General features: G+C 32.7%; 1 protein-coding gene across 3 annotated transcripts in view; it reads left to right on the top strand.

Moving 5' to 3' along the window:
• Nucleotides 1–211: 211 nt before the first annotated feature.
• LOC143200286 (receptor-type guanylate cyclase Gyc76C) overlaps nt 212–23,981 on the top strand; it is a 117,454-nt gene continuing 93,684 nt past the window's right edge. For all 3 annotated transcript variants that reach the window (XM_076410710.1, XM_076410709.1, XM_076410711.1), the window contains exon 1: nt 212–755. In XM_076410710.1, the coding sequence (XP_076266825.1) occupies nt 753–755 (3 nt within the window). In that variant the 5' untranslated portion in view covers nt 212–752. The remainder of the gene's footprint in view (nt 756–23,981) is intronic.

Here is a 23,981-nt window from a genome sequence, read left to right as displayed (position 1 = left end):
GGACGGAAATTCATTAAAGTTATATCTTATTTTAAAAAAAAACGAACACAATTATAGAAAGAAAACTGCATATCTCTACAGGTTACTGTAAGCTTTATCTTCCTCTATGATATTTCGTACGGATAGTTCGGGGGACACCCATCCGATGTCGCTACCGGTCGAACAATAAATCGGGTAGGCAGCCATTTGTCTCCCGATAAACAAGATGTAGACACGAGCAGTCAATTGAAGGTTCCGGCGCGGAGCACAATCAACAGGCAAGCGTGATTGCGTACGTCGCTGAGAGAGCCAGAGCGGCGGGAGATAGACAGAGAGAGAGAGCGCGCGAACGGTAAAAAAACCAAACAGCGGTTTGGCTTTAGTTGGTTCCTCAAACCCATTGGAGGTGGTTGTCGTAGTGTGCGCGTGCACGACTCCGCCATTCCCGACATCCGATCATCTCTTCTCTCCCGAGAAACGTCGACGACAGTGAATTTCCGTCGCGTCCTCCGGACAACCGTCGAAACAAGTGAAACTCGGCGGACGCCGCCAAATGAAAATATCGTCGGCGACGGTGCGGTCCAGTGATTCGTAACCGAACAGCATCCCGGGTTCGCCAGTCTTTATCAGCGCCGTCCTCCTCGGTGTAGACAGTTGTTGTTTGTCACGTGAAATCGGCCGGGGCGACAGTGTCGTGTTGATGTCGTCGCTTGATGGTCTGTGAGGTGCCCGGGAGACGGGCTAGCGGCTTGGTCGCGGCCTCAGTCTGACACATGGTAAGTCTAACCCCGCGCGGCACCCTCTTAAGACCGCCACCCCCCAAAGAGGCGAGATCGCGATCCTCGCCAATAGGAACTTCGGTCGTAGCGGGCGAGTCCTACAACTAGAACTAGCTAGACAGGCTGGCTACATTACTTTTCTAGCCATGGGCGTATCGTCGGCGCGATGGGTGCGATAGAACCTATCGAAATTCGCACCAATCCCGTAATAAATCGGCGGGGAAACCAACGAAAACATGGCGTAAATTGATAATTTTTTGACTAACAAATGATTATATAAATAACCAAAAACACTGTGCCACGTTGCCGTACCTAAAACCGAGAAAAAAAACTCAGATTTAAGTGGATATATTTCAAGTTTCACTATCCTAATTCCAATTTCCTATTTAAATATAGTGGTCACCAATTTATACCAACCCTATTTCAAACATTTCTATGAAATATCCAAAGTTGTTTTGAAATACGTGCATGTAAACATAGTTCCTATAGTTTTTAAATTTGAGTGAGTTTAATATCGTTCCAATTGTCTTAATGATTTCTATTATATGTTACTTTGTTAAGTGAAGAAATCTCAAAATTTCACCCTGATACCCTGAAGAATTTGTCTGATTGTTATTTTTAATATTTTTTCTGAAATATTCGTATAAATGAAGTTGGTTTTAAATACTTACATGTATATGTTATGTGTAAACATGATTACAGTAGTTTTTATTATTTTCACATATATAACACTCTTATTCTATTTCAGTGAGTTTAGTAATTTAGTAAAAATGTCTTAATGAGTTTAAGTTATATATTACTTATACCTATAAGTGAAGAAAACTGAAACTGGGATCCTAATTGCACTATCCTATTTAGATAAAGTAACTGAGAATTTTTAGTAGTGTTATTCCCAATATTTCTGTGAAATATTCAAAGTTGTTTCCAAATTACATATATGTAAACATGTCTAACTTAAGTAGTTCGTAATATTTTTATAAATCAAATGCTCTTATTCTATTTCAATGAATTTAATAACTTTAAAATTGATTTTCAGTTATATGTTACGCCTATAACTGAAAAAATCTCAAGTTTTCATTCTGATTCCAAATTCCTATTAAGTGGTGAATAATTTGTAATAATATTATTCCCAATATTTTTGTGAAATATCCAAAATTGGTTTTAAGTTACATGTATGTAAACGTGATTTATTTTTTACCTATACAATAGTCTTATTCTATTACAATGAGTTTAATACCTTTAATTACCAATACCTAGAATTGAAGAAAACTCAATTTCCAATTTAAATATAGGGCCTAATAGTTTGTGGTGGTGTTATTTATTCTCAATATTTGCGTAAAATATACTAAATTACTATCATTTAAGTATTATATTATTGAATATATAGCTAAATATTTCCATGGTGATTCAAATTTCATATTGAAAACCCTTTTACTGAGATGAGCACCGATTGCATAGTAGTGTTATTGCCAATATTACCATGAAATTTTCAAAGGAGTTTTTAAATAGATGTCTATGGTGTATACATGTAAATCTCTCTCATTTTATTCATTATTCTTTATTTATGCTAATTTATATTATGTTATTCAATATATTCGCAGGTATTAAAAATTCGTCAATTTATAGATGCCATCACTCTAGTGGTTTTTGTGAAAGGCCTGCAAAATATATATTTGATTCTGTTGTTACTTTTCTCTTTGATGGAAATCGGATAGATTACCATGAAAGGGTTTTTAATGAACTAAAAGGACTAAATCTGGCAAATAAGCTGGTTCTTGTAACAATTTGGACTTAATTTTAGTGATGTATTGAACAGGTACATTATCTTAATGGAAATTACTTGCTTCTCCCTCCTTAGCCTCATTGTTGTTTCAAATCATTATGGTAGTATATAACATTACTATTAAATGAATAACCTAATATATTACCTTTTCTGAAGTCAATAAATATTTAAAATATTCTTTGAAATTTTCTAATTAATTTTATGTATATTTCCTTTAAATAAAAAGGTTATTGTGTGTAACTGTGACTGGGTGATATGATCAGTGCATATTCGAGTGTTCATTCAATTCTTCAATGTATCTGAAATATTGTATATTGTTTTGAGTATATATCAGTGAACTTGGTCATAGTAAATTATTCCAAATTATTTTGACCTCACTGTCTTCTATTTCAATTAATCTTCATCCCAATTCTAATATATAGATAGTGTATTCTGTACAGAAGTATTAATATGGCGATTATACATACCTAATTAAATATTCCAGTGACTTAGATACATGCAGGATTCTTAATTATTCCTAAACTTGTAATGATAATAAGTTTTTCGAGTTTCCATCTTGATTTATATCTAGAACGTTATTATTTTTTTACCACAACATGCCACTGATTCCGCACTATTATTATTATTAAAGGTTTTCCAACAATTCATTTTATTTCAGTAGAATAACAGGTCAATTGGTCAATCAAGTCCCCGATCTACCATAGTTAAAAACATTTATTTTATTTTTTACTGTTGCGACGCTCCAACTTTTCGATGCCATTTTTGTAGTTCGATTTGTCCTTTAATTCTTTAATTAAAAATTCTTCCCAGCGAGCATTCTTTTGAGATCTGAGAACAGGAAATAGTGTCCTAGGGCCATATCTGGAGAATACGGTGGATGAGAAAGCAATTCGAAGCCCAATTCATGGATTTTTGACATCGTTTTCACTGACTTGTGACACGGTGCATTGTCTTGGTGAAGCAGCACTTGCTTTTTCTTCAAATGCGGCCGTTTTTTCGGCGATTTCGTCCTTCAAACGGTCCAATAACGCTATATAATAGTCGTTGTTGATGATTATATTATTCTATGCGGATACCAAAATACAGACGCCATAAACTTGCCAGCCGACTGTTGCGTTTTCCCTCGCTTTGGAACGGGTTCGTCGTGTGCAGTCCTCTCGGATGACTGTCGATTGGACTTCGGAGTGAAATGATGGAGCCAGGTTTCATCCATTGTCACATGTCGACGCAAAACTCGGGTTTATTACGCTTGATCGTCTTTAAACACTGCTCCGAATCATCAACTCGTCGTTGTTTTTAGTCAAAAGTACTGCATAGAGCTTTCTCATAACCAAATATTCGTGAATGATGTAGTGTACACGTTCAGTTGATATTCTTAGAATGTTTGCTAGTTCATTCAATTTAAATTTACGTGCAGTAGATAGGTTAAATAAGATTTCTGTTTATTTTTATTTAGTTATTAAAAAGATTATTATGTATTTTTTTTTGTATTAAAAATCTAAGTTTGACTATTTTTTAATTTTTATTGAGTTCCTTATTTATATTTTGAAATCGGATCAATTTTTTTGTTAAAACTATTTTATTAGGCTATACTAAACTGAAATATTTGTAATTACTTTTTAAGCACAATTATTAAAAATTCCTAATTACATTGTAATGTTGTATCAGCTGCCACCTTAACATTATTAACATAAACAGTAAAATTTAAAACAATCCAACACAGTTCAGCTAATGTCTATGTGTTTGCATACCATTTATCATCAAACACAATTATAATTATCTTAAGTCTTACCATTCAGATAGGTAAGAGCATAGCAACCGCACAACAGATAACTGACGATTGATATACCTTTAAACCATTACTCTTCTCAGACATTGAATTATTAGGCGTGCGAAAAAGTAATCCACGTTTAAAACGTTGCAATGTACGAGGGCCTAACTATATTTATCGATAATGGAATAATCTGTTTCTTCGTCTGTCTATACTGTTTCCAGAAGCTCTCCAGAAGACTCTTGGAATTATTTACTTTTAATGTCTTTGGTGCGGCGTTAGCTATAATTTATAGTTGAGTCAAAAAACTTCTCCAACTAGTGTCAACTCTAAAAATACTATAGTAGTGAAGCAATTGATGGAATAAGAATCTAGTTATAATTATTCGATTAATCTTACATTAGATATCCTTAATACAATCTTAATTTATAAAATTAATTTATTACTACCGTTCTGTTGTACTTGTATTAATACACAAGCAAGGCGAGTTCGGGATTTATACATCAGTATGTATTTCCCAAATTAAAATAAAACTAATCTACCTAAGCTAAAGTTAAGAATACACTTATACGAGTACACTAAACAAGTTCGTGTGGTTTGGTACGCTTCAATCTTCTGCCTTCCAGCTGTATTGCTTCCATGTTTCTGTGATTTAGCAACCATATTTTCATGTTTTAAGGCGAAATCTTGTATCACTTTGTGTATCTATTTGATTTCGAGTTAATCGTGCATATCTTCGTTGGTTTCGCAGCGATAAGCATTGGTAATTAATCGTAGAACTTTGTTCTAGGGGCTTTCGATTACTAGTTGGTTTGATGTATTAGTGCAACCCCATAATATTTGTACCCCATAGATCCAACTTGGCTTTATGATTGACTGATAAACCAATCTCTTTGATTTTAGGTCAAGTTGGTCTTTGGTCCTGTTTGAAGTGTTGTAGTTGCTTCAAATCCATTGTTTCTAGTTGATAATCCATTTATCCGATGATATTTTGATATATAACTGGTACTAGCAAACACAATATTAGATCTAGGATGTTGTTCGGTGTTTGTAGTCCTAAATATTCCTGACTGTATTGTAGCAAAAATTGTGATTAGTGATTGCTGGATCTGACACAATTCTATCTGTACATTTTTAAATAGAATTGATGACCTTTTTAAATGTTTGAATAGCTGGCTTGGTTGACGCAGTGGTAAAGTTGACCGGACGGTCATCCTGCTGTTGCGATAGTCGTGGGTTCGAATCCTGCTGGAACACAGTAAATTTATGTTTGTGATTATCCTTAGGCAAGAGTGCAAAATCGGTAACTGATGATTTCTATGTTCGTCACTCGCTATTCGATAGTAGTAGTAGTAGTAAATAGTAGATCTAGGAAGGAATATAACACACAATCGTTAGAAGAAGCTGTGGCTTATCTTTTAGGTTTTCGTCGGATTATTGTCTGTCAATTTACATGTTCATTGGCTCTTAGGGCTATTTTAAACACACAATATTGATGGATTTAAAATAAATTTAAACTTATTGAGTTTTATTATCTAATATATGTTTGATTGCTAGATGCTTGAATTTTGTTTATGGATATGTCTTGGTTCTTGTCTAATAAACAGTATATCAAGGTTATGTCTTCGGACATCAGCTTGATGTACCCCACCTTGTATTTATTCTAATTCCGAATTTTTCTTTTTAATTTTTGAATATTATGGAATTATAAAATATTAATATAACATACCATGGAAATGTTTTATTCATTTTATATGTGAATTTTTTTCAAAAACTTGTACGTTGTACAGGAAGACTGCAAAACGTGTTTTTCTTCAGTGATATCCATTATATTATGGATGTGGTAGAATTTTGAATGTTTTTCCTGAATACAAACTAATAGTGTAAAATTAAGTTAACTGGACAGTGAAAACAATATAAATATGTAATTTTAATGACAAAAAATAACTTTTAAAATAATTGTTTCCAAAAAGAAACCTGATATTAGTTAAACATATACTTCAATGAAATATAATCTATTAGAACTTTGCATGTCAAACATGTTAAGCTGTCTGGAAGTTCGTTGAAAGTTAGACCTGGGTTTTCGTCCAATAACTTGTGCAATTCAGCTTTTCGTCTCTAACATGGTGCTTCCAATTTTACCTACCATCGAGATATATTCTAAGGTATTTAAGGCATCCGTCAAATGATATAATTAGTTGTTTGTCATTTAGCCACAACGTAAAATTAGCATGAAGCTATTAAACTGTATTTTCCAGTATCTATAATCCATTTGTAGATCTTGTTGCTGCTTGTATTTTTTCTACAGCCGTGGACAGAGATGTATCTTTTGCCATGATAACTGTGTCGTTGGCAAATGTTCCAAGTACTGTTTCTTTTGTTGTTGGAATATCAGTAGCTTAGAGCAGATACAGGAGGTTTTCCATGACACTACCCTGTGGAACTACAGCCTAAATAAGTTTAAGTGTTGAGAATATCGCTTCATGTGAGACTCCAAATTTTCCTTAGATAAGATATGATTTCAGCAGTCGAAATAATTCTGCGGCAGCAATTTGCTCATTTTGTAGATTAATCCCAAATGCCATACCCGGTAAAAAGCTTGTGAAAGACCCTGAAATGTTGTAGGGTAGTATTTCTTTTCTTCGAATATATTTTCAACAACCGTTGTTATTCATTACACTTGCTCGTTTGTCGAGTGGCGATTTTTAAATCCCAATAGGATATCTGGTTGTCTATAAATGGTTTAACACATTTTAACAGCAGTTTCTTACATAATTTAGATACCGCAGGTAGCAGTGAAATGGGCCTGGCCTGTAAAATCCAACTTGTTCTACCAGTTTTCTTAAGACATTCCGGAAAATGGTTCAGTCTCAAACAGGCATTGAATATATATGTCAACATGATTATTGCTTTTCGTGGCAGCTCTTTTAATAACCCAGGTCAAATATCATCAATTCCAGAAGCCTTTTTAGGATCGAGGTTGTTGTCAATTTCCGTGGTAACTTCCATTGGAGAGATCAGTTTTACGACTATATCGGGTTAATGGATTTATATTTATTATGGATTCTATATCATTCGTTTGGAATATGTTAGCTAAATGTTCTGCGAATAATTCAGCTTTTGCATCGTTACGTCGAACCCATTCAATGATCATTTTTAATAGGCAGTAGGTCTTTTCAATCTCCGAGTTGTTTCCATAGCGAGTAATCTTTTTCCGCTTCCGCTTATATTATTTAATCTTTTGATTTGCCAGATTACTAATTCTGTTATATGTTGGTTTTTCTACCGCATTTCTGGTTCTGTGCCATACACAGCTTTTCGTCTTTCTTTTATCTATTTCCCAATTTCAAGATGGTAATTTACCTGATATTCTGATGTCTCTCTTGAAGTCGGGGTAGCAGTAGGGGTTCTTTTTCAGCAGATCGAATTTGTTCAATTATATTTCGGGTTTGCTGCTCAAGATCGTGTGTACTTTCGAGTCTTACGTTTAAAAAATTAAAGAAAATAGGTCTAAACGTGCCCCAGTTAGTTAAATTTCAGTAATATTAGGCTTTTCTGTGGAGTTACTGGAGTGTAATCAGATGAACACACAAACTCTCGATTTGTATTTGAATTGATGGCACTTTATTACTGTCGATTAGCCGGTAAGTGTTAAGCAATTTGCAATTTTAATTGCTGCGAGTAATTCATTACCTTTCCCAGGTGTTAATAATTGTGAACCCTAAGCTGTCTGTCAAACATTAAAGTCACCTCCAATAATATACTTTGGACCTAATTTTAAAAATAAATCTCTGTATTGTTGTTTGATTTTATATCTTAGTGTACAATATATAGCTCATATGTTTATTTCTTTTCAATGCTAACTATCGTAGCTTGTAAAACAACAAAATAAATATTTTTAAATTAAAAACCAAATCGTGGATTATTTTTTAACGGCGTGTTAAACGCACAGCAATGGATCAGTCCGCGCGGTCTATAGCGAAATATTCAGCGAGATTCTACGGAGGAAGGTTTCGGTTCAACACTTTCGAACGTTCGTTCATGGCTAACACCTGTTCATTATTCCTTAACCAGAGGCGATCTCGGCTTTTCGATCTCCAATTACGTCACTGCCGATCGTCCGGTCGCCGTCGCAGATCGCTGAAGAGAATCGAAATCGTTCGCGAAACACGCCACAAGGAATTTCGACGAAATTTATCGAATGATTCTACTACTAATGGGTATAGGGTCGGGCGGAAAGTAGACAGGCGCTAAAGGTATTTGTCCAGAGTCTTTCAGATATCAAAACAAATAGTCTGTATGCGATATATTTTTTAATTATTACCGTTAATATTTAGTTATTATATTGTTACTAGTCATTGATGGCTAATCTACAATTTGTCTTTAGAATAATTTAAATTTAGGTGTATATGTAGGAGGACCCATCGGCCCTATCTTAGCCTATAGTGTAACTAGCGACCCGCCCCGGCTTCGCACGGGTGCAATGCTGATACTAAATTAAATACACTACAGAAAAAATATGAACGTTGTATATAAAAACATAGCGGCCCGCTCCGACTTTTCACGGGCATAAAATATATATGCCTATGTCACTCAATGAAAACATGATTAAAATCGATCCAGTATTTTTGGTTCATTCATTACTGCCCTTGGCCTGCACGCATTAAATTTGGAGTAAAACAATTCCTCTTCCCCTATACTTACTATGAAGATTTCCTGCTATCTTTGGAATATCTAAATTCATACAATTTTTATTACATTACACATTTTTAAACGCAAATTTTAAATTTGTAATATCTCCGAAAATATTTGTTTAATTTACATGCTGTAAGGAACCATATTGATCTATATTAATTGCACACTGTATTTAAGGTACTTAATTCGATAAGGATTAATGCCGTATTGCTTAAAATAGCTTCGTAAATAAGCCATTTTCTCACGTAAAAAGTAAACAATAAAAATGGTTAATGTGGGTTATCCCTAAAAGATAAACATATACAGCGCGGACTTTTTTGTAGACCTTTTTATGGTGTACAATACTGTAGTACATTAATTTGATCTAACTCGTAGGGTTAGGCAGCGTTTTTGCTAATTGCTAAATAAGCCTAAAAAAATAGGTTAATTTACGACATCACGTTAGAAACCTCTAAAATTAGCAATGTTGCCTTAGTATATTATGCATGTATTATACATATAAACCTTCCTCTTGAATCACTCTATCTATTGAAAAAAACCGCATCAAAATCCGTTGCGTAGTTTTAAAGATTTAAGCGCACATAGGGATATAGGGACAGAAAAGGCGACTTTGTTTTATACTATGTAGTGATATCACTGTACACTGTTCTTACATCTTAGCACAATGCTGTCTAATTTATTCATTCTTCTCTGATTCTCTCAATTTCACATCCTTCGACTTTTACTCTCAACAAATTATAATTATATCTTAGCTATAAACTAAAATTTAAATCATTACTAAAATATATTATGTTTAAAATAAATGTCTGACTATTACCAGTTACTACAGTTTTTGCAACTATTCTTGATGGACAAACTTCATTAATGACTTGACTATTTCCAACACAACAAGAACCATTTTCTTCTCTGTTCTGGTTATCATTAAGTTTTGGCATATCTTGATACATATTCCAGGTCTTTGAAAATGATGTGTTATAAATTTGGCAGCCAAAATAAAAAATAAATAAATTCCATGCTGTTTGGATTTTATAACTTTTAAAAATTTAACCGTACATTCTGCACTTCCCTTGTCCTTCCATATTTTAAAATCAATGTATGTTAGACCACCAAGAATAACACAACAATTTAATAATTATTACTATAGAATTATTAATGTAATTATGCCGTTCTGTATTTTCTTACAAAAAAGATTGTGTGGATGTATATTCGGCATCCCTAATAACATTTACTACTCACTCTGGTGACACGCGACCAACAAACAATGACATCACCTCGCATCTCGCATCCAGAACAAGTAAACAATGAAACTCCAGCGTCTCCTGGGCATATACCGTCATCCTCGGTACATCGCTCGACCCGACGCGATAAATTTAGACGGCGTTTGCAGGGTTTTAAGTAATTATCCGTCGAATTCGCGGAGATTTCGCGACGATGCCGTTTTTTTATTGTTTTCCGAACACGTTAAAATACCCTGCTCTTTTATCTAATTTTAAAAATAAACATTTTTTTGTTCCGTCGACTGATAACGCGCGAGATAATGTTGCGTGACGTCCGCGTTACGAAGCCGCACATTAAAGGATAATGTAATCGGCGAACGGAGGAAAGCGTCGCGGTTGTTTGATGATGAATTTACGCTATTCTGTTGTTCCGTTGTACGGTCGCTGTCGCGATCTGAAGAGGTGACTCTTCACCAGTCACGCCTGTAGATACAGGTGCATACACAGAACATTGAAAATATTGGCGCCGCCACCAAAATATGCTTTAAAAAAATCAGTTTTCCTTATTGCCAAATTGTTCGAATTGTATTTATATATGGCGAATATAATAGGAATTACTATTTAGCCAGAAAATTCAATAGAGGTCTTTAGGGAAAAGTTTCGCTACGTCCAATATCTACCAGTTATACAAGAAAGCTATTACCATTCAGTAATAGAGATGCAAGTCAATAGGGGACTCTGGGGCAAAGTTTTGCTTTGCCCAACATCCAGAGCCATTCAAGTAATTAGATTGGTCAATTTAAATCTCCTTTATAGACACCTGTAAGAAAAATATTTTACTGTGAAGAAATTTGATTGGTTCATTAGTAATATTTACCTGTCACGTACCGAACGTCAAGAACCCGGTGAATTCGATTATTTCTGACAAACCGTGGAGCGTTTAAGATTCTCCTGAGGAGGACCGAATTAACATCTTGTAAATTAAGCATTTGATGGAGATGGGAAGTCTGCTAGAAAGGCAGATCAGAGGAGATAGCAGGTTTGCTATCGCCAAACCTTTCTGGATTGCTTTCTGGATTTGGGAATGCCAACCGAACCGCCGTCGATCGAAGTGGAGACTTAGGTATGTGACGTTATCCAGCCATGGAATTATTGCGGTGTCGATCTTAAGTTGCGAGACGCGCAGTGCATAAAACATCTTTCCACGATCGATCAGGTTCACGGAATCACCAATGTCATAGAAAAAACACTATAACAAAATAAAATTTGTTCTGCTATGATTTTAAATCTTGCTCAAGCTTTCGATAAAGTGTGGCATGAGAGTTTGAAGCATAAGATTAAAAGGTTTCTTCTTGACCAATATTCAAAGATTTCAGAGTCACAAGAATGTCCCTATTCTAACTTGAGAAAAACAGAAAGAAGCAGGTATACCACAGGCGTATTGGGAACAGTTCTTTATCCGCTATATTTTCGATACTTGCCTGCACTCAATGAAGATCTATGAAAAAGCTGAAGTAGTGCGAAAATGGATCAAAGATTGGATCGCTGGCAAACTAACTTGATTTTTTGACACCGTATAGCCATGTTGTCAAAAAAATGGATAAAAGTTGTCGAAAATGATGGTACATATTTTGATTAATTTAATTTCAGAGTCACAAGAAGATCCCTATTCTAACTTGAGGAAAATAGGAAGAAGCAGGTGTACCGTGGGGGTATTGGGACCAGTTATTTATCCGCTATACTTTCGGGACTTGCCTGCATTCAATGAAAATATATGAAAAACCTGAAGTAATGCGAAAATGGATCAGAGATTGGATCACTGCCAAACCAACATGATTTTTTCGACACCGTATCGCCATGTTGCCAGTAAAATGGATAAAAATTGTCGACAATGATGGTACATATTTTGATTAATATATATTCTAAAAGTGTTTCTCAATAAATGTATAATTTTAAAGTGAAAAAATATCAATACTATTACATCGTTTTGTTTTTGGTTTCTCATATATAATGTAGATTTTAACCTGTCTTATCTACATCATAGATAAAATCTATATTGCTGAACAAGCGCTGGAGAACCCCGCTACTGGAAACTGAAGAGGTATAACTACTTAAAAGGGGTTTGATGATCGAACAATGGCAATCAAGTGGCGTTTAGATAAAATCCCTAAGTGTTTTCGAGTATTCTGATCGAGGACCTTTCGAGTTTCGTTTGAATAGTGATGTTATTTTCGATAGCGGTTAATTGTTATTTAATTGTGACCCTGGTGAAACTGAATCTGAGTTAACGGTGGTCGTTTTTGATCGTATTAATAGATTTTTATCGGACACTTGACTTTTCTTTTGTATTATCGTTATGGTTATCTTGAGTGTACAAGTGTGAAGGTTTGATTTGCGGTCAAAATATAGTAAGACATTTGTAATAAAACGTGTGGTCTATAAATGAATTTAAAAAGATTTACAGCAGATAATATTGCAGTCTATTAACGCGCATAGTATGCTTTCGTAACTAACTTCATATTGAAGCCTTACTGATGGGATTTATTTTTCGATATGTGTAATTGCGTCCAAATATGAATAAAATGTTTTTTCAATGCGTTAGAAATACCTGAATGTGTACCAAGTAAATCTCAAATTACGATTTCAACAAATTAGTACTGGTTTTGAATAAAAACAGCATTCTGGACTTGGGAAAAAATTGAAGGTGAGGATTTTAAGTAGCGTTAGGAACTAATGACTGAAAACAGTCGAAACAGTCGACAGTCAAAAAACTACCGACTGAAAATAGTAATTACTATTTTCAGTCAAATGCACGATTCGACTATTTTTTTGTCAATTCGTGATGTCAGACGAAGATGTACAAATCCTTTCCTGTATAAATTGAGAAGGAGGGAAGGACGGAGATAATTGCTTGGGGCAGTTAATTTCATATATGCATATATTTTTCAACGGTAGTATAAGCGAGACGGAGATGTATAAATCCTTTCAAGAACTAACTTTAAAAAAGAGAAGGAATAAAATAATTACTGAACACCATGATAATAATTATACATAACATGCAATTTACAATTTAATTTTAAACGAAGTAGAATTACTTTTATATTTGAATGTTCTGTGGATCTGTAAAAAGGAATGGAAATTTTCTATGAAATGGAATAATACCCCACAAATATTTTATTGTATTTTCATGTGTTAATTGCTATTTTAAAATAATATACTATAATAAATATAGACAATACAATAGAACTTAAACAAAACCTAAAAACTAAAGATGTATAACAACCACTACATAAAATACTATATATAAAAATTAAACATATACATAATCATAGAAAAAAAAGCTAATCCGTGACATAATTAAAAATGATCTGAATGAAATGATATAAATTCTTCATTTATTATTGCTATAAAAACAGTCAAAATATTTTCCTATTTATCATTTCCAATTTTAATCTTTTTTAATTTCCTTTTTAATCCAACAATCTTGAAAAATATCGTACCAAAATGCTATAATACTAATATACAATAAATTGTTATTTACAAGCAAACTACCAAAAAATCATAAAACTACATATATTACATATAAATCTATATAAACATAAATTGGATACATTTTTGTCAAGTCGTTGAGATTGAGTTATAAGACAAATCATAAAGCCAATTTGGACCTATGGGGTGCAAATATGGGGTTGCACTAAAAATTCAAATAAACTAGTCATCCAACGCTGTCAAAACAAGGTTCTTCGATTGATTACCAATGCCTATCGCTACGTAATCAACGAAGAACTGCACGATGGCCTGGAAATCAAATGGATTTGCGAAGTTTAACAAAGAAGGAAAAAAGATTACTAAATCATACTAACGTGGAAGCAATACAACTGCTGGACAGCGCGCAGGATGTCAGGAGATTGAAGCGAACCAAACCAAACGAACTTATATAATGTGTAAACCTTTAGTGTAAACTATAGCTATAAGTTATTATAATTTTATAATTGAGGAAAATATTTTTGCTTTACTAAAACAATTTTTTTCAAGAATAAGACCTGATACCTTATTAAATCCACCAAAACGCTTGTTCCTAAGATATTAAGTTAATGTAAATTGTCTTTAAATCCTTCTTCAGTTCAATTCTGATCTCATCTATCAACTTAAAGCTTGTTATACTTGAAAATATTTTGGCCAGAAACCTCGACAACAGAAACATGAAATATTATATCATTTTTAATAGTGTTTGTTGAACATCGGCAGCAGATTGAAGAAAAATCAAGCAACAAAAGTAATGAATGCGTTGTAGACACTGAATTAAGTCAATAATATTAAATTGAATATTGTTATTTTACATGGAGAACCATCGAATTTAATGGTTAGGTTGTTTAACAATTAGTTACATTTTCATAAGTAAATGTCACCGATCAACCAACAGAGAACTTAACTTTATAATTTGTGTGCAACTGTGCAGCTTCCAAAACGAAGTTCATCAAGAAAGAAACTTACTATTGCATGATATAAATGGTCTAAACCTAACTACCTACTAACCTATTCTACCTCTTGAACGCCTTCAGATATGGGGGTACAAAAAAAGTAATTAATGCGTATCGCAAATGCATGTTTTCAGGCACGAAACTTGAACTTTTGAATAACTGTTGTTACTTTGAATAAAATGAATAAAAATGTAGAATAAAAAAAGATATGTGTCGAATCATAACATTGCTATTCTTACGGCTAGAAAACCGGTAATGACTTTCCGTTACACCTGGTACATTCTTCTATTGTATAAAAACTGTATAAAAATTTGGCCATTTCATCAGCCTATAGCTTTTTGGATTTTTTTTTACTTTTTTTGTTTTATGTATTCTTTAAACATTAATAAATAAATATCTAAAACAAAATATAGTAAAAATATTGTTTTTTATTTAACTTGATAAAATACCTAAACTTATACCTTTAAAATAGTCTATTCCTTGAACTACCTAATATAATTATGTTTTTGGTCAAACATTTTGCCTTATTTTGAAACTTGAACTGTACAAAGATAGGTACAAATACGAACCACAATGAACAACAATTAACGATAAACAATTTCACAAAACTCTCGTGATTATTCCCGCAGAACCCTCAGGTTCCGTGAAACACATTTTGGGAATCGTTGCTCTATAGCAACTAATCGACATCCATCTATTTTTAAAAGTTTATTGAACATGTCTTCAGAATATTATGATTCATTCCATCAATTTAAACGAAATCGTTAACTAGTTTAACATCGAATTCAGTGTTATTATATATTATCTACATCAAATATGCTCTACGTGCCTTTCAACAGCTTTAATTATCGGAAATTATAATTTGTTTGATGACTTTTAGGGAAATCTAACAACTATCACTACAATAAAATTAATGTGGTGCTAAAGAGGATCCAGTTTTTAACCGACTTCGAAAAAGGAGGAGGTTCTGTGTTCGACTGTATATATTTTTTTAATGTATGTTCGCCGATTTCTCTGTCAATTATGGACCGATTTTCAAAATTCCTTTTTTATTCGAAAGAATGCACTTCCGAGAGCGTCCCATGGGAACCAAGTCAGGATCTGATGTGGGAAGGTGGGAAATCGAGGAGAAACCTCAAATTTCAGAGACACGTACAAAGTTTTCACATATTTTTTTTATCTAAAATAATCAGATATTTGGGTGTGATATTTGTGTCGAAAAATCAGAAGTAGTTCAGTATAAAAGCCATTAAATTTGCTTTTAAGCACTAATCATATCATATGACAAGTCGTAGAAGTATCGCAGGCCACTGTGTGTGACAGTTAGAACGTTAAGCCCTGGGCCTGAAGCATTCCTTATTTTCAATCATTGTTTCTTTATTCGTATTTTTCGTCATACGAGCTGCACTTTTACTTGGACTATCCATTGTAATACTTAATAAAATAACTGCGTAATTTACTGAGTAAATATCGTAACACTCAAAAGAGAAAAATAAAATATATATTTAACAGAAAAATTGAACCGATATAAAAAAATAAATAAGGGAGTCTCTAAAAATTAAAGAATAATGAACTGATCAGTTTGAAGTCGGTGCCGAGTCCAAAAAATATAAAAATAATAATAAAATTTTGTAACATATACGCAAAATTAAATTACAAACAAAATAAATCAATAATTTGTTGGTCGGTACCGACGTCAAAGTGGTCAGTTGGTAGTAATTAAATTAATATTGCAAATAGATAAATAGGTTTAGGTAGGTATTAAGCTAAATTGTGTATGTAGTAGAATATAAAATACGTGTAGTAGATAGATTAAATAAGGTATATGTTTATTTGTATGTAGTTATTACAACGATTATTATGTACATATTTTATGTAATATTATTCTATGTAATAATACACTTTTACATACGTTTCAGTCAATCTTCGTAACAGTTTTTCCACTGTAATTGCGGTACCTCCAAAATCTTGTTTTTCCAAACATCTATAAACGTTTAGTTTATTCTTAATATGCCAAATGCCATGACATTAATATGGCATGATGCCAAATGAAGGCTGTATAGAGGATCACCCGCGAATTCGATCTTTTAACCAGTCAAATAGGTGATAGAGCAACATTGTCATTATGAATATTGATATGTTTTACTCTCACCGGCAAGAGGTTGGTGCAGTGGTCAAAGCGACAGAACAGTTCTCCTACTGGTGCGATAGTCGCGGGTTCCAATCCTGCCCGGACATTGGTGTACTTTATGTTTGTGATTGTAAATGTCTTTAAAGGCAATAGTGGAAATAAAATCTAATAAGCAATAACCATCCAGGTCACGCCGGTAACCATTAAGGTAAGACCGGATGACTTCTTGGATTGTCTCCAAGTTGGTAGTCTTAATGCCGAGGACCATGGTTCGGAGCCCACGTTAAACTGTAGATCCAGTTCAGATAAACCCTTGCTGGTAAAGAGGTAAACATAATTAAATTGCTTGTAATAAGAGAGCTTATTAGATGCACAATATTCTTTAGGAACATAGTAAAATAGTACCACTTTTTTCCTGGGATGCACTGTATTTACTAGATACATATATATTAAGATCTTTTTTTAATAATTGTTTTTTCTTTGTTAAATAATTATTTTGAACATATCGACCAATTAATAAAACAGCAATGAACAAAAATTAAATATTCATTCACACAAGCAAACAAAACTCAACTTTCAACAATTAATAAACACAATAAAGCCAAATTGTTAATTATGCAACAATTAATGGAATATGGAGTTACGAATTTGGTTTTCCTGTGATTCATCGGGCTGGTTCTTTACACGGAGGTTTTTTCTTGATGTCGATGGTCATTTATTTTTATTTCGACAGAGGTGAAATGAGTTTTTAAAATGCTCGCGAACGTTTTGCGGCTTTTAATGAAGTCGGTTTGGGTACTCTATAATATTCGTCGTTTACTTTTTTTAAACAAAGGATTATGATTAATCTCTTGGGTGTTGAAAGGTGGTCAGAAAGGTAAGTCGTCAGAAAATTTGTTGTATTAAACATGTAGGGCTAAAGTTAAATACAAATATTTTAAAAATAAAACGATTTAACATCTTAAACAGATAAAAACACACATCAAATTAAATTGTCTTCTTTTTTTAGAATCGTCGCGCTTAGTTTTAACTATACTAGAGTGTAATTAGATGAGAGTTCGCACAAGTCCAGTAGGCACTCTAATACTGTCGGTGGGAGAGGAAAGTGAGTTCGCGCCCTGAAAGATAATTAAAATTTGTATTAATTGCTGTGAGTAAACTCAGTAAACTGTGTGTTTATTAAAATAAATTTCCATATTGTTTGTTGTTCTATTATTTTGTATCTTGGTAAACAGTATTGAACCAACATCATTGAGGCAATTGGACACTATTGCGACACGCTACGAATCTATTCCATGATGAATTGCAAAAGTCAGCTATTTTAAAAGCAAATGCTTACTCGATACCTTATTAAAAACTAAATATTGTATATATGTCAGCTGTTCATATAATTGGCCAGCTCCTGTAACTGTGTTCTGTGTGTTTTAAATAAAAAATAAGACAAAACTGATAACACTCTAACACTATATCTTAATAATATTCCTACAAATAGCTGGGTAAATTATTCTAAGCTACAATACTATGTATTATTACAAACGGCAGTTACTATGAAAATATTTAAAATAAAAATTCTGAAAACTCCCTATCTCTTTTATTAATATATGAGAATCGTGCGAAATATTGTCGAGTTATATTTAAAGCCGGACGTACGTAAATTTTGATTAAAGTTAATAAATCAATATAAAATAATCAAACATTTTAAATTAAAACAGAGATCAAAATAAATAATATAACAACTATTTACTCAATAAATGGCAAAATAAGTAAAGCAAATAAGCGTGCGAGATCTTGATGTCGAGATGGTCGGGTGATAGTTCTGAAAACAGAATGCAAACGTAGCAACCTATTTTATGACAGTGAAATTTATTAAATAATTAACTGACAGTTAAATAGTATTGATAATGGTCTCGGTGAATAAATGTATCGCCAAATTCAGGTGAATAAATGGCGATGACAGTGGTAGATAATAACAATGATGGAATAACCAGGATGGTTAATAATAATCCAATAGTAGCCAATAACATTGACTGACAATAATTAGAAAACACACAATAACGGTAACTGATAGCGATAATAAACCACGCTAGGACGACATATGATATGTACACGCGGTACGAAAATAACGCACGACGTACCAGCTTATACTTTAACACTAACAATAATGGACGTGCAATGAGATCAAGAGAAACAGACGCACGAAATCCTGTCATTAGGGTTAGTGGTACTAAGTCCGACAATGATAAACGAAGAGCAAACAATATATAATGGATAATATCAATGATACACAGTGTATGACATAAGTATGACATTGACAATAAGTATGACGTGTGCACACGATACAAAGGGGAGGTATTGCACGACGTACCAGCCAGGGGTATGCAACTCCGATGGTAAGTAGTGGGGCAAAATTTTGCTTAGTTCAATCTTGGCGGTGCTGATAACGTGGATTTGATTGGTTAGTTTAAAATAGTTATGGAGAAACCTGTAAGGAAAATACTTTGCTTTGACTGGTCGGCCAATTCGCCTGATTACTTTGTGACGTCACATTTATTGGCCAATAGTATTTCAATGAAAATCAAATTTAATTTTTAAAATTAATTTATTAAAATAAAATCCTATACAAATATACATAAGTGTAAACAATGTAAATATATATAAACAAAAAGCAAAAAAAAAACAATTATGAACTCTATTCTAGGCAAAATTAAAATATCTATAATTCTTCTATAACGCCTTTCCATATTTGTTTAGCGCCATCAATTTTATGGGATCTATTAGAGTTCTAACTTATCTTGATATATTGAAGGTAAACTTTAAATCCTTCCCTATTGATATAGCGTTAAATTCATTAAACCAAAAATACAATCACACCTCATAATAATTTTTAAAATTTGGTCTTGAAAATCATTATGGTTTGAACAGTTGAAACACTAAAAATTTATGTGTTTTTTAAAGATATTTAGATTTTAGAGCCTTTAATCTGTTGAACAACTTAATATAGAATGTAGACAAATATTGCATGTTGTCTCTTTTTCAGAAGTTTTGTTAAATAGCCTGAAATAAGACTAAAATATAATATTAGACTCTTGTTTTTTTCAGAGCAAAGTTCGCTGGAACTGAAAATATAGACTCAACTGGTGATTTAACAACCTCAGTAACTAGATCTCCCGTTAAAAAAGAATATAAGTTATGTAACATGTTCTTCTTCAAAATCTTCTCCGGGAGAGTGATGTGAAAAAATTGAAATGATGATGTGCCCTTTTAAAGATCTCTCGAACATACTAGCTGAAGGATGCTGTTTCTACCTCCATGACCTCTAATAGATCCAACAAAATTCAAAACAATTCAAACAAAAGCAATCTTGGTTAAAATTTGTTAAACAAATATAGTTATTTGTAAATTTAGACAAAATAGAATTCTTTAAGGTAATAAATCCCCTAAAAGTAGCAATTAAAATTTTAATTGACGGCACCGTAACAAATATTTTCTTAACAAGGCAATCAAATTTAAATATACAATAGCTCTACTATAAAATTATTGAACACTGATTGTTCTTAAAAGTTAAAGTATTACAAATATTTTAGGGATATTTAACAATTAAAAGTGGTACTTATTACCTCTAATTATCCAGTTATCTTAATTATTACCTTCTTGTAAGACTTCTTTATGTAGAGACATCACACTGACAGCATACGAACAACTTGGTAGATTAATTGAATTTTATAACCACTAATATCTTCATATATAGGTTTTGATTTTCTGTAAACAAACAATATATAAACAGACATGTAGTAGATAGATAATGTTATATATACCTGATAAAAACAATGTTGGATATGCATTTACCCTAATACCTGTTCGTGAAGGAAGGGTAATTCTAAATTTTTCACTAAAATGTCCGTGATAGACACCATGACGTTGATATATTTGCATTGTGGTTTATTCAGGTAACTTACTACTATTTACTTGATCAATCCATTTTTGGAAAGGAGCGAGATCATTCTTTGGGAAACGATGTCTAATTTCCGTAGTAGATTTTTACCCCGATACACTACATCTTTTACAACTTATTATTACTCCATAATAATGAATGTAAAACAGAAAATATGCAGGTAAAACGAAGATTTCTTGATCTAAACAAAAACCAAAACTTACAAACAACAAACTTAAAAATGGACGCCCATAGAAAATGCTGACTTCACACAATTTGATCGCCCAATCACGTTCCACGTTAGTGGCGGTACCAGGAATTTAATCTAACCAATCACAATTTGCGATCGCAGCGCTACCGTTGATTGAACTAAACAAAATATTTCCCCAAGGTCGCGTATACCGTGAAATGTCTATTTTTTCTATGGTACCAGCTTATGCCCTAACATTAACAATGATGGCGTGCAACGAGATCAATGGAAGTAACGCGCGATATCCTGCCACTAGGTTAGTAAACCTCCCTAGGATTAAGCTAAAAACTCAAATATACAAATAAACTGTACTGTTGCTATTGTGCACTTGCTTTTCCAGCTCCAGCTATGATGAACTTGCAATGCGTACAAGGGAGAAAGCCAAATGCCACACGCTAGATACGCTGCCACCAAGAGCCAGCAGAAACAACTTTCGGTGGCGTTCTCCATAGATTTCTGGTTCATAATCTGGTTATAATTTATATTTACAGCTGCAACCATAAAACTATTATATTTAATTGATCATTATTTATTTTGTTTATCATTATTTATTCTATCGAAGAAATAATAAAATAGAGTAGAATAAAATAGATAACGATAAATGGATAAAGAAATAAATAGAGAATATGAAATGGAAATTAATACATGAATATGATAAATAGATACTAATAATTATAAAATAATAAACAGAACATAATACAAGGAGATTTGATAAATAATAATAAAAAATTGATAAATGATAATTAAAAAGAAAAAACTGGAATACTCTGGGAACAACTCACCTTTTGTTGAAACTCAGCTTGGGCGGCACAAAACACAGTAAAATAAACAGAATACGAAGAACGTAGCGACTGTGACCGACCGCCGCGCCTTTAGAAATGAACTCTTATGAAGTTCCAACAGCACTAGGATGTATTGAGATATCACATCTAGCAGATACAACACCCGAAGAAAGATCAACAATGTTATGGTAATTGTAGTATTAGTATTCGCAAAGGCGACAAACTATACGATTGGAAAGAAGCGGCAATCCCGCCTAGTCCCTTTACACTATCTCTCAAATCTTTTTAAAAAACACTTAAACTACCCAAAATTAAAAGGTCTAAAATATCGAACTACTAGATGGAATCATAAGTACCATAGGTATTCGGGACGATTTATGATTTCCTTGATGTCTTTGCGTTTTAGGGAAAAAATATCGAGAAAATATAAACAAATAAAACAGGCATTTAAAATATTTTTCCAATAATTGTGTTAGGATTAAGGCGACGGATAAAGTACTCGTTGGTTTTATTTATAAGCCCCAGATTAGATAATGCGATTTTTTAAACCATTCGTCGGCTGATATATAAGAGTGAAATCCGTATTATAGAAAGTGTTATATTTAGCGAACGCGGACAATTCCGACTTTAGATTGCTGAGCTTATACAGGGCGCGTGAAAGTACCCGGCGCTTTGCTCCCATCGAGCTTCAAAACGATTTTATCCGTTTGAGGATCTGTATAGAACCTGAATTTGCGACATTGCCAGTTTTTGCCAATTATGCGTATATTTGAAGAATATAATATAAATGGAATGAATATTGTTGATTTCACAAATTCAAGTTTAATTTTGTTGGTACAATTTTCGTCTCCTATAATATATGTATATTTCGCTTTAAAAATAATAATGAAAATAAAGCAATATGTTATTATTTATCAATATATAGGGTGGGGCAAAAGTCCCATTTTTTTATTACCATTTAGCTCAGTTTTGCTTTAACCATTGTCATGTAGACGTCCAAACTTTATTATGGATAAATATACGCCACAAGAACGAACATAAGTGACGAAATAGTGACAATATTTATTTAAAATAAGCGTTCCATTATTGCCACTGAGCGAAAATTCCGTCAAAATATTACAATAAGCGTAATATGAAAACTTTTTATGTGCATATTTAATTTTAAAATAATTTTGAGTGGAAAAAGAGAAAATAAAATTATGTCAGATAATAAATATAATGTATTTATCAATATATAAACGTTACAATAACAAATGAAGGTTGTACTTCTATAGATATATACGATAAACTCTTTTCCACATCACCCATGAGGTAGTTTTAGACCCATGTTTTTTATATGTCTCCCCGTTAGAACTGGTCTACAAGCATCCATTCGATTTTACAATTATACAGTAACATATCTATACAATCATACATACCTCAAAATTAACATGTTAAGTGAAGGCATTGTCCGATGTGTCATCATCTTCGATTATATTGTTCAACAAACAAAATGCAATCATATCCCTGTCAAAACTTTCATTTCTATTTTGCTAACCTTTTCAAATTGCCACTGCCAATGTTTCTCGTTCAATTTTAATGTTGTGAAATGACTATATGATCAACGAACTGTGACTTTGATAAGGTATACTCACATAGAAAATATGCATACATCATTTAATTAATTTATCCAAGTCTAATTCTCATCATCATGTTAATTAAAATAATTATGGTTTCCACGAACATTTTATGTTGATAGGATTTGAACTATGGAAATAATTCTAGGAAAGCTTGCGGTATCGATTAAAATGTAAAAGTTTTAAATAATCGATGTTACAATACTGCATAGGGTATATCGATTGATATGAATTATAAATATGTTCTTTTAACGAGTATGGGGGATGCATATTATATTAAAGGATTATACTAAAAAGATTTTTTATCATTCGATAACTAATACTAACTAGTGTAAAATTTTACAGTTTTGGTGATACATTAATATATTTTTAAAAATGTTAAATAAATGTTCAATATTTTAACCTTCGTAACACAGTCTTTGTAACTGTCCTATAACAACCATTTCTGTCAAAATGTCATGTCATTACAGGCATTAGTTTACAACTTATGATGGCTTTTTATTTTTATTGTTAAATAATATCAGCCATATTACTAAACATTATAATATGAACAATAATTGATTGAA

This window comes from Rhynchophorus ferrugineus, unplaced genomic scaffold, assembly GCF_030347505.1.
Source record: "Rhynchophorus ferrugineus isolate W39M unplaced genomic scaffold, kcgeb_rfMv2 rfM7, whole genome shotgun sequence".
Classification (NCBI taxonomy): domain Eukaryota; kingdom Metazoa; phylum Arthropoda; class Insecta; order Coleoptera; family Curculionidae; genus Rhynchophorus; species Rhynchophorus ferrugineus.
Note: the sequence above shows the minus strand (reverse complement) of the source record. Positions and strands in the feature narration are given on the sequence as shown.